This window comes from Styela clava, chromosome 9 (assembly GCF_964204865.1).
Source record: "Styela clava chromosome 9, kaStyClav1.hap1.2, whole genome shotgun sequence".
Lineage (NCBI taxonomy): Eukaryota > Metazoa > Chordata > Ascidiacea > Stolidobranchia > Styelidae > Styela > Styela clava.
Genome location: NC_135258.1, coordinates 10,040,732 through 10,057,974, shown reverse-complemented (window position 1 = coordinate 10,057,974; position 17,243 = coordinate 10,040,732). Strand labels below are relative to the sequence as shown.

Below are 17,243 nucleotides of genomic sequence, written 5' to 3'. Positions count from 1 at the left end.
AACATATAAAACAGCAGAGGAACTGGGCTAGTACTGGTTCTTTTATTTGCATTTAAGAGATGTGCTTCGCCTCATTCTCTGAGCGATATGTCATATACCGGAATAATATAAGATCATATATAGTGATTGATGCGAGTTGTTATTAGCCAAACTGCTCCATTTGCAAATCATCTTAGTACAATCTCATTCATTGAAATATTCTCATATATCAGATCGTTTTTTATTTGCTGTTACACATCAACACATATCTCACAGCGCTACAATTCTACGATTTGAAGGATGCGGTAAGTTCACCTACATTCCGAAAGCTCCCCATTATGTGACTGGACAACATTGGAGTCTCGCGCCCGCCTAACGGTATCTAACAATGAGATGTTCCTTGCAGCTCGTGTTGGGAAGCCTGTGGTACTTTGAGACGAGTTCACTATTAAATGATTTGTCATGACGTTGCCTATTCTAAGTAAATATTAACTTTGAGATATGACACAGCAAAATATTCTATTATTCTTGAACGGTTCCAGAGAATCACGCAGAACTATAAAAGTATTTGAATGTAATTGATAGCTCTTGTGAGACTATCGTCAGATATCTAAATCCGATATAACTTTTAGACGAGTCTTTGCTTTATTTAATACGCTGTTACATAAATTCCCTTTTTATAAGATGACGGCTCACCCGGATCAGGGGCACTACAAACTGGAACGCTGTATATTAAGGTCAGCAAGAATCCAGAGGCTGATTTTGATGTGATGAATTCGAAAATTATTAATTGAAGCTGCATGACTGTATTGTTGTGAGAGAAAGATGTCCCAAATTTATTATTTTGTGTTATATCATTCTATAATAATCTGCAAGTTAGCTGTGACCGGAATATTAACATATTTTAATTGTGGACGACATTTGCAAATTATACGGTATTAATTTCACGTAACTTATATAATTGTCTACTGAGAATTATGCAACGCAAAAGTATATTCAAGATACAATAAAAATATTTATAAAAATTTTAATTACTTTCAATACCGTAATTCGACAGCTATGGTCACGGAGGCCCGTATGCAATTATTTTTTCATTGATTACAAGAATGTGTACACCCAGTACAGCCAAAGTAGTTTTCTAAACAGATCTGAATGTCAACTTTGCACTTTATCCAAACAACTCGAAATATTACGAAATATTTTTAATTACTTGGAAGGATAGCTTTAATGGATTCATAAAATGGTTATGGAATTTTTGCCAAGTTGGCAATATCTCAGAGATCACAAACCTTTATAAGCTCTTGTTTGGAAACAAACAAAGTTTTTGCCAGAGATTTTGCAAGCGAAAATTGCAAATTACTGACTAAACTCTAATGAGGATTTGTTCTGAGCGTACGTTGCGGACATTACACATATCATATTAAGATCACAGTTGGAGCAATAAATAATCTGAAAATTAAGTTGTTTTCACCACAACCTGTATTGTATCAACCTGTAATGTTTTTCATAATTCATCTATAGCTTTATCATCTAAACTCAAGCAGCTAATAATTTTACGAGTAGATCACCCATTTTGTAAAAATTCAAAACAATGCAAAGCATATATTGTATAAAATTCTTTTAATTCAGTAAGTTAGATTATAAAACTAATCATAAAAAATATCTATTGGTAAAAAGTATTCATACAATAACAGACATAGCTATACTAATGTCGTTTTAATTAAAACTAGTTGGGTTGTCACATATGAATCATCGACGTGAAAGGTTTTGTCACTATTTAAGTATTTACTCAAAAGGAAAATTACTTCTCGGAAAGCGTCTCAATATCTCACTGAAATTCTAAACATGATATAATATGGTTTTGATTGCCAATAATTAAAACTGATAGGGTATCAATATCGTAGCTTTCAAATTGTAAAAATAATAGCTTCTATGCTTAAGAAAACAGTCGAACCATATCGACCTGGTTCTGAATAATCCATAAAATTGCAGCTCGTAAATATTTTAATTTTTCCGCGTTGGTCAACTTTCAAATTTCAGGTGTAGGTTTTCATTCGAACTAACTGCACATATGTTAGTGTAAACATTCCCAATGCTATGGATCCGAGTGCAACAACGTTTTGCCATTGATCCCAGTCGGTGATTGGCTCGCCTTTCGTACCAATTGCTAAGTTGTTCACCAAAATATCATCTCCAGTTGTAATGGTGCTGTAAACATAAAAGTAAATTATCGTCGATTTGAGCCATTTTTTGTCTACTTCGTAAATAACAAACAGCTAGAGCCTCGAAAAATTGATTAGAAAATAGTTGACAAAGGTTGCTTTTATATATCTTACATACCTATTTCTGTACACTTCGGGAGTTCATTTTTTTTTGTCTAGATTGGTATATTTGCCCTTTAATTTCTTAAGGCATTCAACGGCCACGGAAAAAAGAAAAATGTATATGAACTTACCAAACCTCGTTACCCAGAGCTCCTGTGCTGCATGAAGTGTAGTTTTCACCTCTTAGTTCATTTATAGACATACCCTGGTAATAAATTTTGAACATACAATAACTTTTGTTTTCAATATTCTAACAGATTGAAGCAAACAACGACTTACCACAAAGCTGTATCTGGCGATACTGAGATATTCCAGCCAAGCCAGCCAAGGAAAAATAGAATTGATGTTGACCAGTAACCCAGCAAATATCTAGAGTGAAATATATTTATAATTATTTTATATTGCACGAAACTTTGGGTTATTAAACTAATAATAGTAATCGATAATATGTTTAAGTCACTTGCTAGTAGCAAAATAAAAACTAATAGTACAATAGTAAGCGCTATTACAACTGTCAAAAATAATAATGATTCTACTTACAATAGAAAATACATAAGTCATTGTGAGGAATAACGTTGCAACACCAAATGTTTCGAATGAAGAAGAGTAAAACAATCCAATTGATACTGATGCATAACCAGTCAGTAACACGACCAACATGAAAAAGAAAAATGCTCCTGCTTCGGGTTTCAAACCTGCATCATGAATAAAATATTATTGTTTCATTTTATTGATGTAAATATCGTGCAAGCTCATACATTTGTGGCTAATACTTACCAACCATCCAATAAGTAACGGAACAGAAGATAATGGGAGCAACCGTTCTCATTGGTATCAAATCTGCTGTCATCTTGGCGAGGAAATAAGCGATGATACGATAATAACCAGACACGTATTCATGGCTGGAAATATAAATGGAGTAAATATATAAGTATTGGTAATGTTTTACCTCTTAGTTTTTGCTGTAATCTATAGATATATTAAACAGCTTAGTCTTTCCCACCCTACTATTACTTGATGATGGCTATCAGAATGTACTCAAAGGTTTGGAAGTTGCAAGAAAACTAGCCTTCTTCTGGATATGCTGCACCTAACCAACATAATCAAGGTTTCTTTCACCAACATAAATACGCTTTTAAAATATGTGACATAAACATACGATTGAAATTATTATCCAGATGACTTAACTAAAATACTTACATAAATATATCTCTTTCTTGTACAAATAACTCCAAAGAACTGATGGCACCGAATAAAAGATTAGTTGTGATGAAGAATAACACCCCCAGTCTGGAAACAATGTAAAAATTATAAATAACGAACTGACAAGTGTTCAAGGTATGAAATAATTTTACCAAACAAAACAAGACTATACCATTCTTCAAAACATTAGGAGTGGCTATGTCTATATCTCAATAAAAGTATTTTTATAATAGACATATTAATTCATATTTTGTTTCATTTTAAATAAATGTTCCTCCTACCTGTTTTGAACACCTGTGAGAGTGTAATCAAGTTGATAATAGAGAGCGCCAAAGATGACTCCGATAATCAAGTTGAGAACAAGCTAAAATGAAATTGGTAACAAATTAATAATTATCTAATTTACTCCACCAGTAGTGTGTGTAATCACGAGAAATATAGAATATCGTCACGATAATAACCGAATTGCGTAAGTCATTTTTGGCGATTTTGAGTTTTTTATAGAATAGGTATTTATGTAATGCTGCGCACCTGTCTGTTAACTCAGATTTTATTTTAGGAATTCCGAAACCCATAAAAATGGAGATTTAGTATGACATGCACATTTGTACAATTGTTTCGTCATAATGAATTATCATTGTTACCGCGGGACTATTGTGACGTCACAAAGGCAAAATAACCTCGGCGAAGTATTTTCGAGTTTTTGCATCTCGGGTTCTAGCTTAGCGCGTATTAATTTGAATTTTTACTACAGTATAGGAAGACGTGCACTTGTGATATTCACTGTCCGAGTCCAATTTACCTTGGTTGGCTTTTATATTGGGTGCATTGCTGTTTTATTCTTTATATTAAATCTTAGTCTTATTTCGGTGGGTGTGCAGAACGTGTTATATTGATGAAATATATATTTTTAAACATAAAAAATAATGTAATTGAAACTGATTAGCTATTTTGGGGATTAGACATTGTAGATACTGAGAATTACATTCGTTTTTGGAATGTTTGGTTTTCAGGACTGGTGCATATAGTGAAGTTGCAAAATTGCGTATGTCCCCAAGTCATAGACACATTTCTGCCTAAGTCACAGTGCGCCATTATGACGTCACTTAACTGCGTCATACAAATTAACTTAAATCCGGCTACGATCAAAAAATTGAACCATGGCAAATTATTGACTCTCAATTGCATAACAAAATCATTAGGAAGTTTTTTACGTTTTTCTCAAAACTGCTAAAAATGACTTACGCAATTCGGTTATTAGCGTGACGATATAATAACTTAACCGAGTTAATAGATAAAAAAAAAACGCTATATTACATGTGAACAAGGAATAGAAACATGTAAAATTGAGTACGCAAAAAATCACTTTTGAATTATCCTTGAGTGTGTAAAACGTAGTAAAGTGATTGAAACTCAGGATTACTGAAACACTTATACTTAAACTTACATTTCCCACAGAAGCAATCGGATTTCGGATTATATTTCTGAAAGCTCTTTGGCTCAACATTCCAAATTGATAGTAAAACGGCGTTACGTATGCATCGCCTCCTCTCACAGTATGTTTACCAACAGCTTCAAAAGAAGGAAATATCATGTAATACTTAAGGATTTCTTGAACTTAAAGATGTTACAGGATTAAAAATGTAAAACAAATTAGGCGAAAAAAATACTTTTATTAATTGATCAACTCGCAGGCATTTGGGCAAAAATGATGTACATATATATATATATATATATATATAAACGGTAGTCTTAATACGATTATTATTTACCGTCAATGCAAATTATATATTATTACATTATATGCACTAGTGATCTGCGTTGTTTAAACCAGGAAATACAATAAGGGCGCTCCAGAATTCCAATATGGAGTTCTAATTTAGTTCGTCTACTTTACATCAATTTGCGTAAAGGGACTGAAACCTATGGGCAAGGGATATATTCACCTGGATAACATAGACAGTCCCCGAACTATTAATAGAACTAAAATACGGAAAATTGGAATAAAATTATGGCCTTACCCTAACCTGGTACACATACTACGGGAGTACCCAAAAAAGTATTATTACGTAAAAAATGAAATCTTACTTTCAAACCTCTTTTCTATCACAGCTAATTCCGCTTTACATTCTTTTTGAATATCGCTTTCCACAAAGGAATTACTTAGTTCTTCTGATGTACTGTTCGATTTGGGTTCTTCCATTCCATCTGCAGTTATAAAATTAACTTGTGTTATTTTTCAATGAAATATTTATAAGTTAAAAATTAAATTCAAACAACGAGTCTACAAAGGCGCTCCACGTAAGAGAGCCAAAATATGTGATAAAATTGCCTTTATTGACCTTTCGTACAACTAAAAGTACTATGTTAACCGCTGAGATTTCATTTAGAGTTGGGAATTAGTCTAAGCGTATTGAAATCAAGTCCAAAGAATAAGTTACCATTATCGATATTTTCTTTTGTAGATTGATATTCGGATATAGCTGTCGAATCTCCGTTAATCACGTCAAGGAAAAAATCTGCTGGATTATTATGTTCCTCGCACTGAAACCCTAAGAATGGCAAATAAATCAGAATAAGTAATCAAGTACCATCAGTACAATTTTACAAATAAGCTCTTTAAATAAAAACGTTGATAAAGAATATTTGATAAGAAGTACGTAATTATTATGCGTTCGTTTATAAGCACAAATTCAACTCAGAATATAAAGTTATTAAATTCGAAATATTTGTATTCCACTTCCATTATTTTATTTGTACCATGGTGATAGTTTTAGCATTTACAACCGATAACGATTCTTTAACTCATGCATTGTCATTTTCTAAGTGCGTATTCAGTGATTTTTGATTCAATATACATATTTCATGATTCTTGTTACCGAGCTCTGAAAAATACGGAAGTGCTCTGCTTGACGGTCCGTGGTAAGCCATTCGACCAAGAGACAAGAGCGTCAATGAATCAAATAAACGATAAATACTGAATCTCGGCTGATGAATTGAACAGATAATCGTTCTTCCACGTTCTGAAAGCCTGAAATACAAAAATGTAAAATTCAGAGATATGCCATAGTCTGGCTTGAATTGTAACTACATTATTGCTTCTGACTTATTGCTTCATGAACTTCTGAGTTCTGACGTATTTTTAGGCTAAAGCTTTCATTCTGAAGCATTAAAAGTGGTACCTTTTCAGCAATGTCATAACGGCATTGGCTGTTGAAGCATCCAAACCGGTTGTTGGTTCATCGAGGAATAATACAGTTGGTTCAGTGATTAGTTCAATTCCAATAGCTGTTCGCTTACGTTCGCCTCCTGATACGCCACGAATGAGAGTGGTACCAACCTAAACAATAACCAAATAACGATAATTTACTAGCATTTACCTACTAAAATTACTTGCTTTTTAGTGTTTAAGAAGATAAAATTGTGGTACATTATTACATAGCAGTACAATTTATGACAGTGTTGTTTACATGGGTGATATACAAATATATATATGTATGCCATAAGTAAAATCTTCATAATCATTTTTCAAAATTACCTTGGTATCCGCACATTCTGTCAGTCCAAGTTCGTTCAAAATTCTATCTATTCTTCTTTCCTTCTCCTGTTTTGATATTGATCTTGGCAAACGTAAATTTGCGGAAAACCAGAGACATTCTCGAACTGTCAGTGTTCCCATTATAACATCATTCTAAAATCGAACAGTCAAATGAATTGTTACCTATCACTATTTATTGAAACCATTTTATAAATAGCTAGCTAGATATTGAATTCGTTTTTTTTTTGTCAGGGATTAAATATTTACTCAGGCAGAAAAAGATCTTTGTGTCATTGAAACTAATAACAACAAAACGAACGTCGCCACATAAGCAAAATTTATTTCTATTTCCCTTTGTGTCTAACAATCTTATGCCTCTTACTTGTACTACATATCCACTAATTCTTCTAAAATCCGACGGAGGAAGAGAACCGTTTACCAATAGGAGACCATCAAGTCCAGCAGGATCTTTTCTGCCAGCAAGAATATCCAGCAACCTAAATTATATATATATACATACAATAATGCAGGCCTTGCTACAACCCAATTTGATTTATTGAAAAACAATAGGAGATGAATGAAACTTATTCACTGAGGACGATAGAATACGATAGTTAGTGTTTGTATTGTGAAAATCACTTACGATGACTTTCCGCTTCCGGTTGGTCCCATAATTGCGTTTAGCCCAGGTTTCATGATTCCGCTAAAAATAATTGAACATAAAATATGAATTATTTCAAAGCCTAACAAATAGATGTATATATATTTAGCACATATATAATTTACATCGCATCAACTCTCATGAAAAAACTGTACTTTGAAACTAAACCTGATTACTTACGTTTAGCCACTATTACAGATTCACTCTCACTCATTTAAGATATGCAATTATCAATAAATACGCATCACGTTGTGTCAAATAAGATATTTTTGTTGTATTGTACCTGATTCCTTTTATAATTTCCTTTTTTGTGCCTTCCTTACAAGTAGTACAGCATCCTTCTTTCGTTTGAACGCTATAATACACATTGTGAAAACTGATCACTGCTCCTCGTTCATTGTTGTTTTGTCGACCTTCCTCAACAACTCCATTATCTGAAGTCATTCCTACTTTGCTGCTGAATCTTGTGACCATTTCTATACCGTTTCCACTCATATCGCTGAGATCAAGAGTGTAGCTTTTTCTTTTACTGCTAAACCTCATAAATGTAGAGTTTAGCAACTTATTATTTCTACAGATAGAAAAAAAGTTAAAATTACATGATTACAACGTTTGATACAAAATGCCAACAAAGAAGCAAGTATTTCAACTCAATTTTATACTCTTCTGGATGAATCGATAGTGAATAATTCAATTCTGAAACTATAATCCAACTCCCTGACTCCAAACGGTCAAGCCTTCTTGCTAGATCCTAATCCATGAATATGACGGGTAAATTGGCCCGGTATGAATCATATATACTTTTCCATTTTTACGTAACATATTTCTATGTCTCTAAATTTTGAATATTACGGATGGTTACATAAAACTCCAAAACAGCTAACTCTGACCAGTAATATCAAACAGCATTTGAGTGAAAAATTACGTAACATAATATCCCGTAGTTATTTGACAACTCGTCAACGATAGGAAAACAAATACAGCGTCCATGCCCCAGTCATGATACTCACAGTCAGGAGAGCGCTACATGCTAGTGTTGCGTTGGCCAATTTCTGAACGTGGTTTGCGATATGAAATTTTCAGATCGAGTATTCTAATTAAATATTAACAAAAACCGTACGTGTGTTTTGGTATGGCATGGGTCTCGTAACGTTACATAAGATAAATTCATTGGTTCATTTACCTCCTTGTTATCTTGGTAAACAAAAGGTCGAATGTACCTACACTGTTAGTCATAAACCTGTGATGCCTATACTCTTATTGGTTCATGCTTGATCCCGCATATATACATACCTACTTGGTTCGTAGATAAAATATTAAAATCGGGATTAGTTGTTTTCAATGAACAATGCGATCATGCTAGAAACATCATTTAGGTAACGTTATATAATAAATATTTTTATGATCAGCGTGAGATGCCATAGAAACTCGTTCGGTAACACAACTCATGGTGGAATCAATGAACAATGCGACCATGCTATAGCTATACGTAACATAAGCAACGTTATATAATAAATAATTTTCGGAACAGTAGAGGTCACCACACACTGGGATCAATAGTCGACGGGGCTAACACAGTCTTATGAAATATCCAAGATGTTAGAAGTTTCTAATGTACACAGCAGTCTTGTGAACTCACCGTTTTAAAACACGGCGGTCGCTCAGTGTTTTCACTTATATAACAATAATTTATTTTCTGTATTTAGTCATGAGATTTTCTCGAATATGTAGTTTCATGTTCCACAAAACTGGCAATTATCTAAAATTTGCATTTAATACATATATACACTAATGTTATTCTAATCATAACTTCCAAGAGATCGATGTGAATAAGCCAGGGTAAGGGCCTACTCTTCCCTCTACATAGCGGCATGAAGATATTTTTTGTAGTTCATTACCATAAAACGACGCTTCCGAAAAGCCAATAATTAAGCCACTATTTTCACATGGTCACAAACCATTATGGCAAGTTTTATTCTTCGAAGACGAGTAATCCATTCAGTGGCGAAGACCACAATATTTCAGAGCCATTTAAAAAAAATTCAAAAACTTGCCCTTTGATAAAATATGAGGTCTGCCATCGATTACAACAATAACATGGGCTGTAAACGATCCGAAATACAGTAGGAACGGTAATTTACAGCCCCATCGAAAATTATCAAGCATGAAATATATTACAAAACGTTCAGAGACGCTCGTTTGGGTATTGTACGAGAATGGTAAACTTACAAATAAAAACTTTTCAAAGCTTATCTGCGCGATATTCAGCCATGTAGCTTTTGCGACTTTATTTCAAAACGAGCACTTGGTCACTGCTTTGTATACCAGATTAGAGTACGTACCTCCAACGATCGCTATTCTTTAATAATCATAAACGTGGTTATCAACTTTATTCTCGGCTAGTTGTACAATACAACATGCATTAAAATAAAATAGTAATAGTAAATTAATATTAATAGTAAAATAAGCAAAAGTTATGTATAAGAGAAAAAACATATATACAAATAAAATTATGTACACTAGAATAATAACCCCAAAGCAATTTACCAACGACGCAAGCTTAACAAACGAAGTACAAGTCCTAAAGATAAACCGACAACAACAATTAAGATAATCCACAACATTGTTGTTCCAACGGCTGGAAACGCAGAAGTCTCAAAATCATCTAGAATTGAAAAAAAAACGGAATTTTTATGCTTTGTACGAGCAATCCTAGTGTGAATAATATTATACAAAATATTTACTACCTTGCAAAATTATTTTATCAACCGAAACATTCGAATGCTTGTTGTTCATGTACAGTTCAACGGACGCGAGACCTCTCGAGCCATTGACAATCACCAGTGGTCCAATGAGGATGGTGCCACCGTCTTCATCAGTATTTCGTCTTTTTCTCTTACCGGTTTGAGTCGCACATGAATAGGACGAGCGATCAGGACACAACTGTACACAACAATGAATGGTCTGCTTTGAAACGTTTTTTTTTGCAAATTATAAACAACCTATAAACAAACAGTCTAGATTTCGAATATAACATACCAAAACCAAAGTAACCGATATGCCGCCCAGAATAGAATATCCACAATTATATTCATTTTAATATCATTACATCTCATTTTAGATCTTTTTTGGAGTTTCATGTATTCGATGTTCTCCCATAAGAACTCTTATTAATCTAAAAACAGTCGCAACTACGCACAAAAAATAAATGATTAAATTACCTCCCGTGCAGAGGATGCGCACGATTGTAAATGAGCTCGTATGTAGATTTCAGAACATGTTTTAATGACTGGAACTTTGATCGATACACAAGCTTTGTCTGAAATCCCACTTCGACGAAGTTCGATCGGAAATTTTGGACTATTCGTCAAACATCCAGCTGATACGAGTATAATTTGCGTTCCAACGTTAGGTACAGAAGAACAAGATATGGTGAGTTGATGCACTGATGTAACTTCTGAGGCACTGACCTGCGCACGTAATAATCGAGTTTAAATAGAATCCGAGTATGCAAGTTAGTTAAAAAAGCAGTTACCTGAGATATCAATTGTCCTAATGCAAGTTCGAGATGTATCTTCTGTCCAACAGTATAAATTGCCCGATCAGAAACTTTCAGGCTCGCAGGACAAGCCTGAGGACAAGATGCAGATTTACATAACGTGACTGTAGGCCTCAACGAATTTTTGGAAGATATTGTTTGTGCGACTGCCAGTCTAGAAATGAAATATCAATTTTAAAAAGCTATTCACCTTGAAAAAATGAATTGCAAAAACTCGCAACCAATTTTTACTAAGGGCCATTTTAATGAACATACTTCAGTTTCATATTTGAATTTCTACTGGAGAGAAAAACAAAAGAATGCTATTATTCAGAATCTGACTAAACTACGTAAAAAGCAATAATTTTCAAAAATATAGTGCTGAATTATAATATGTGAAACAACAAGTTTTGTGGAGCCCAGCCATATAAAATAATGTAATACGAAATTATTATTTCAGACCTTTCCACAGTATTTACAACAACCGAAAAAATCAGATTCCAGTAGTTTGATTATCAATATTTTTTCGCAGCAAGATTATCAATAACTAGCCGTCTATTTGCTTTAAATCACCTACCCGGGTTTTAAGGAAGTAATCACTTTGTAGTCGTTCAACTCGTATCGACAAGTGAATTTGAAGATAGGAATCGGAAAGTCAAATGCTGTATTGACACTTTTGAGCCAAACATAGTTTGAAACTTCCGTGATTCCACTGTTTCCATTCACCGAAGAGGAACCACATCCGCTCAGAGGAATTGTAGTCTGGTAATTTCCACTAGCATCTCTTGTCACTGAAAACACATTTACAGCGTCGTGGAAAAATACTTTAGAAATAACATCTAGTTTTGTTATGCTGGGAACCTGCGAAGAAATTAATTACTTACTCGAACAAGCAGTTGGGTGGTTGTACTGAGGTCCGACAATTAACAACACATTAGATTGTCCTTGTTGGTAGCCATTGATAGTTTGAGCAGACAGTGCTATAGATATACTTGTAGGTAGACATTGAATAGCGGGCCGACCTACACAAAAAGACATCTTAGAACATATATTTTTCCAAAATTAACGAGTCTCGATAACAGCGGCTCAAAAAGCCACAAAAAGTATTACCAAGAGTACAGTCTTTTCCTAGTAATCCAGAAGGACTAATGCATTTATAGCCGGACTCATGAGTGTTCGACAACTGACAAACGCAATTTCCTTTACATGGATTCGGCGAACACGAATTCAATGGCGTTCTTTGGCACATCTGGCATTTTTTTCCACCGCATTTTGTACCGGAACAATCGCACATGAAGTTATTTGTTGTGCCCCAGTCTGAGCACTTGCCATTGTTCTGACAAATAGTTGGATTCGACTGACAATATGTCTTGACAACCGGTGCTGTATAATACGAAGAAAAAGCAATTAAGTAGTTAAAAATATGCGAGTATAAGTATGTTTGCATGGAATTCATTTACCAAAATATATACAATTCAAATCATCCAATTAGGTACAAAACCCTGACAATGCTGTTACTATGAGGCAAATTTTATTAAGTTTGTCATTTTATTGCTACCATGAAGCGGATCTTTATTTCGTCGCAGAGAATGACAACTTGGAAGTTCCCCAACACAAATATAAACACTAAGACAAGTCTTCAATTTCATCTAGGCTTCCTTAATCACAAAAATACTTGTATATTTTGATATAAAACTAGCGCAACAGATGGAATTGAATAAGGCATATCTCACTTTCACAATGTCGTCCAGTGAAGCCAGCTTTACAGGGACGACAAGTGTAAGATCTCCTAGAATAAAAATGATACTCAGTAAGGTTATTTTCTTCAGTAGTTATCATTACCTTCCTAAAAGAGCGTAATTTTACATAACTTGAAAACCGTTCTTATAAATTTTATTATCGAGCGTAGTCCGTAACGTGGCATCCCCTCCACATATGTATGAACTCTAGAAATTGATTCCGGACGATTCATGATACGCAATAGGTTGCAATAGATTGATAATAGGCACTGTCCATCTGGTACAGCAGGAATAAAATTAAACCTGACAAAGAGATACCGGGCTAAAATTAATAGAAACCGTTAGATTGCTATCGGTATATTACCAGCTTACTTTTGAGCACGTAACTTCCAAGCAATTGGATCAGTTTCAAGTTACGAAGACTTAAGCTGACTTAGCTACGTCAGTGAGCTACTCTATATATCTACTATCACAAAGTTATGGAAACATACCAGTCAAGTGAAGGCTTGCATGTTGCACCGTTTTTGCAAGTTGTAGGATTGCACGGGTTAGGTCTCGATTTTTCGCACCTCGGCGGAAGGAAACGAGTAACACACTTGCAGATTGGTTTCCTTAAAAAAGGTTAGTGATGAAAATTGTAAATTTATGCCTTGAATTTCAATTTCGGTTTATTTGAATATACTTTGCCAACGACTTTTTTTTTTTTATATCATTACCGATTTAACGTTCGACCTAATCCACGGGTTTTAATGAAACAATTTCAGGTCTGGTTCTTTGACGACGGACGAATTTATGCGCAATTATAAGTAACGGGAAATTTAGAAATACGACTGCAGCAATTTTGATTTTGACAAATGCTACATAATCTTACCCTGATATGTCGTTACATTTTCCATTGTTTTTACAATAATTTGGAGTACATGTTAGTTTCTCACAAAAGTCCCCTGTTCTTCCGGCTAAACATGTGCAGTCCACTTTCGGATCGTTAGGAGGGTCTACGCAAATCCCACCGTTGCATGGATTCGGGTTGCATTTATCTAAAAGTGCAAGCAATTGGTTATATACCTCCCCATCGCTTTATTTGAAAAAACGAACTGAATGAGATGCTACAAAGGGTGAATGTTCGACGTGACTGACTCGCGATGACTAATATAGATGCAATTGAATTACCTATTGATTTCACGTTCAGAATAAAAAAAATTAAAAATTAAAAAATATTTTCAAAATATAAGATCGCATAGTCATATTTTGAAACAAATTAATAAAAATCACAATGAAATATTTTCCATGGTAACAATTAGATTCTAGCCACTGTATTAAGTCATCACAAGTTTTGAGTTTAGTTGCCTCACATCTTTGAGCGACGTCGAGTAGGATAGATCAGCTTACATTGACACTCACAGACTTTTCATTTAGCAGAACGTAGAAAGACACTCGCTTTAAAGCCCACTATAATCTCAAATACGGGTACGCAAGAAGACTTTTATTACTTTCATTAAATACAAACTCACCCTTCAATTGGCACAAGGTTCCTTTTCTCCCAACAGGGCAATTACATTTATAGCCCGGTGGCAAGGCAGTTGAAACGCATTCTCCTCTATTAGTGCAAAGGTTTGGTAGACAGGGATCCCTACCACATGCCTTGATTATTGCTTCGTTAATTTTATCTGTGGTCAGCAGACGGTATGCATCAAGTTGAAGATGATCAGTCTTTGAATCCTTTACCAAACTTTTAAGGTCGGGAATAGAGGCAACAGAATTTTGGGTCAGACCGACTATGAAGAATATGTACCCTTTGTTCTTTAGACTTAACAAATCAGATTTTACAGCAGCGAGCGATGGAAAAGAAGCTGCCACAATGATTACAATCTAAAAAATAAACAGGATGTTATGCATTCTAATAAATGATCTTTTATTCTTAGTTTAGTTTCTATCTCAGACTACCTGTGTTCTTGCCATTCCGCACAGACTGATGAAGAAGCCTAGAGTATGTAGCCTACATGTATCCTATAACATTGTGACATCCATTGTTCAAAAACAGCGCAATCTACATTTAACTTGCGAATGTTCAAATTATCCACATGCGATTCATAGAATTTTTACAATTAATAAGTGAATACACCAAAACAAAACTATTGAGCACACAGTTGCACGAATCACAGTTAAGGGCATTACCCATCATTACAGAACAGCTTGGATAAAATTAAAATCGTTCCCAAAACTTTTTCCTTGTACCAAGTGCTGCTTTTTTGAACAGCCAGACACGAGAGGAAAAATAATAAGTTATTGCACAACAAAGCGGATACCTTCTTTGCATCTGCGCGTCCTCCTTCGGCCACGCTCATTTTTATGGGAATGAGCTTTGGCACATTGTTCAGGTCGAACAATTGTTGTTCCGTAGTGAGTCTTTGCTTCACCAAATTGATGAATATTTTGTGGTCTATGCCTTCTTTCAATTTGATTTGCTTTGCTCCATTTAACGGAATCGATAAGACGCCAATCTATTTATAATATGAAAACATAAATATTAAGACAGGAAGACATAACGTTCAAAGATAATCATACAAGGATTAATGGGATGAACAGTAAATGTTTAAGGACATTGAATATCATATTTTATGAAACCTTGTAAAAAATAAGTCGCTTCTACGTCGTTGAAAGATTTTTATTGCTCTATTACGAGTTCAAGGGGAAAGGCTTAAGTTATCATTTGTGTCGTTTACCTTCGTTTTTGTCGCCTCTAATTCAAGAACTCTTGTTGTGTGGATAATGAAGTTTTTCAAGTCTGTTATAGTTGCGGCTCGTGATATATCAACAACAAATAAAACGTCTAACAACTTTTTTTTAGTTATTGCATCTGTAAAAAATTAACAAGTTTTTTTTATCATTTTTAACCCATACAAAAGTACAATATATTTCAACACTTATTCAAATTTTTTTAATTTGAAAAATATTTTGCAATTACGACTTCAACAGATAACATGCAAGAATTGAGAAATTCAAGTTGAGCAATTGTATCACCATCGATTTTAGACATACCTGTGCCCATGATTGGCTTATTTTCCATGGAAGGTCTGTAAAGTGAACGTCCCGATATATATTCGGTGTACAAAGAACCTAAAAATAATGTCGATAAATGATGTTTTACAGCTTAGCTAAGATCAACATAACAAAGTATACTTAAAAGAATGCTCTCACCGTTAACTGAACAACAAATAACCAAACCGATGAAAATCCTGTGAAAAAAAAATTGTTTGATAAAAAGCATAGTCATAAAATTGTTTTTTAATCACTAGCCAAGAATATAAATCTCGAAATGAAAAAGAGCATACTTAACAAAAATGCAGTCTTGGCAAATATACCCCAGCTTATCATGTCAGCTAGGTGACAATATGGCAAGATCGTAATATAAGCAGTTTAATTCCGGCGACCATCAAACTTCCCCACCGCCACAAATACATAGTGACCATTGTACGACGCGACCCAAACAAACGGGATAACCAAGAAGCAAGAACTTAACTTCGAACGCGAAACTTTTTGAAACGAGCATTCCCCGGAGAACGAGGGATACAACCCTGAGGTTACTTTCAGCACAATAATCTTAACTATACTACGATGTTTTAGGTTATTTGGAATACCAGCGAAGTCGTTAATATTGAGTTGGTGGGGAAATCATTTCGAAATAAATAAATGAAAACGACACCAAACTTAATAAAAACGTGCTTACTTTAAATATATCATTGCAACCGGATGAAACATATGGATGAAACGATTCACCAAAATATATAACAAACCGTAACGAACTACCAACCAAGCTACAACACCGTTGAAACAGAATGATTTGTCAAGGGTAAAGACACAACATCTGGTGTATCTTGCAGCGTGTTGATAATCATCGTGTAAACAGACGAAAGTGTAATAATTGGAGGCAATATTATTTGGTTTGTTTTCGAACAGCGCCGAGGAAAGCACAACCTTTTTAGAATGGGATTTACATATTTATTCCCTCGGCTAAGAATACCGATAAGAAGGTTGAATTATATGGTGAACGAAGTACTTCATAGATTACCTTAATTGTATATAAATTACTATACATCACGAATTAATGATGGGGATCACATTGCTATCTATTGAATAATTATTACGTGATATCCTGATTTTCATGTTATGTTAAAGTTACTTTATGATACCAATAACATTACCAATCCCTTGTATACCAGTACAGAAAATCATTCTAGCGCAAACGAAAAAGTAGATCTGC

General features: G+C 34.3%; 2 protein-coding genes across 2 annotated transcripts; both read right to left on the bottom strand.

Moving 5' to 3' along the window:
- Window positions 1-1,622: 1,622 nt before the first annotated feature.
- LOC120339991 (broad substrate specificity ATP-binding cassette transporter ABCG2-like) lies at window positions 1,623-8,376 on the bottom strand. Its single transcript, XM_039408242.2, has 16 exons — window positions 7,989-8,376; window positions 7,688-7,747; window positions 7,427-7,541; window positions 7,045-7,197; window positions 6,689-6,846; window positions 6,386-6,537; window positions 5,948-6,058; window positions 5,595-5,714; window positions 4,954-5,078; window positions 3,788-3,870; window positions 3,504-3,593; window positions 3,081-3,205; window positions 2,844-2,998; window positions 2,583-2,672; window positions 2,435-2,508; window positions 1,623-2,187 (listed from the first exon to the last, which is right to left on the bottom strand). Exons 1-16 carry the CDS (start codon window positions 8,246-8,248, stop codon window positions 2,016-2,018), a joined length of 2,043 nt encoding a protein of 680 aa, XP_039264176.2. The 5' UTR covers window positions 8,249-8,376; the 3' UTR covers window positions 1,623-2,015.
- A 1,704-nt stretch (window positions 8,377-10,080) lies between these two features.
- Window positions 10,081-16,829, bottom strand: LOC120339524 (uncharacterized). The gene is made up of 16 exons (XM_039407669.2): window positions 16,710-16,829; window positions 16,181-16,218; window positions 16,022-16,099; window positions 15,706-15,839; window positions 15,289-15,483; window positions 14,494-14,851; window positions 13,854-14,019; window positions 13,474-13,593; window positions 12,977-13,032; window positions 12,354-12,626; window positions 12,128-12,265; window positions 11,821-12,034; window positions 11,241-11,418; window positions 10,927-11,175; window positions 10,453-10,648; window positions 10,081-10,370 (listed from the first exon to the last, which is right to left on the bottom strand). The coding sequence occupies exons 1-16, from the start codon at window positions 16,739-16,741 to the stop codon at window positions 10,249-10,251; spliced, it is 2,547 nt and encodes an 848-aa protein (XP_039263603.2). The 5' UTR covers window positions 16,742-16,829; the 3' UTR covers window positions 10,081-10,248.
- Between the last annotated feature and the right edge of the window lie 414 nt (window positions 16,830-17,243).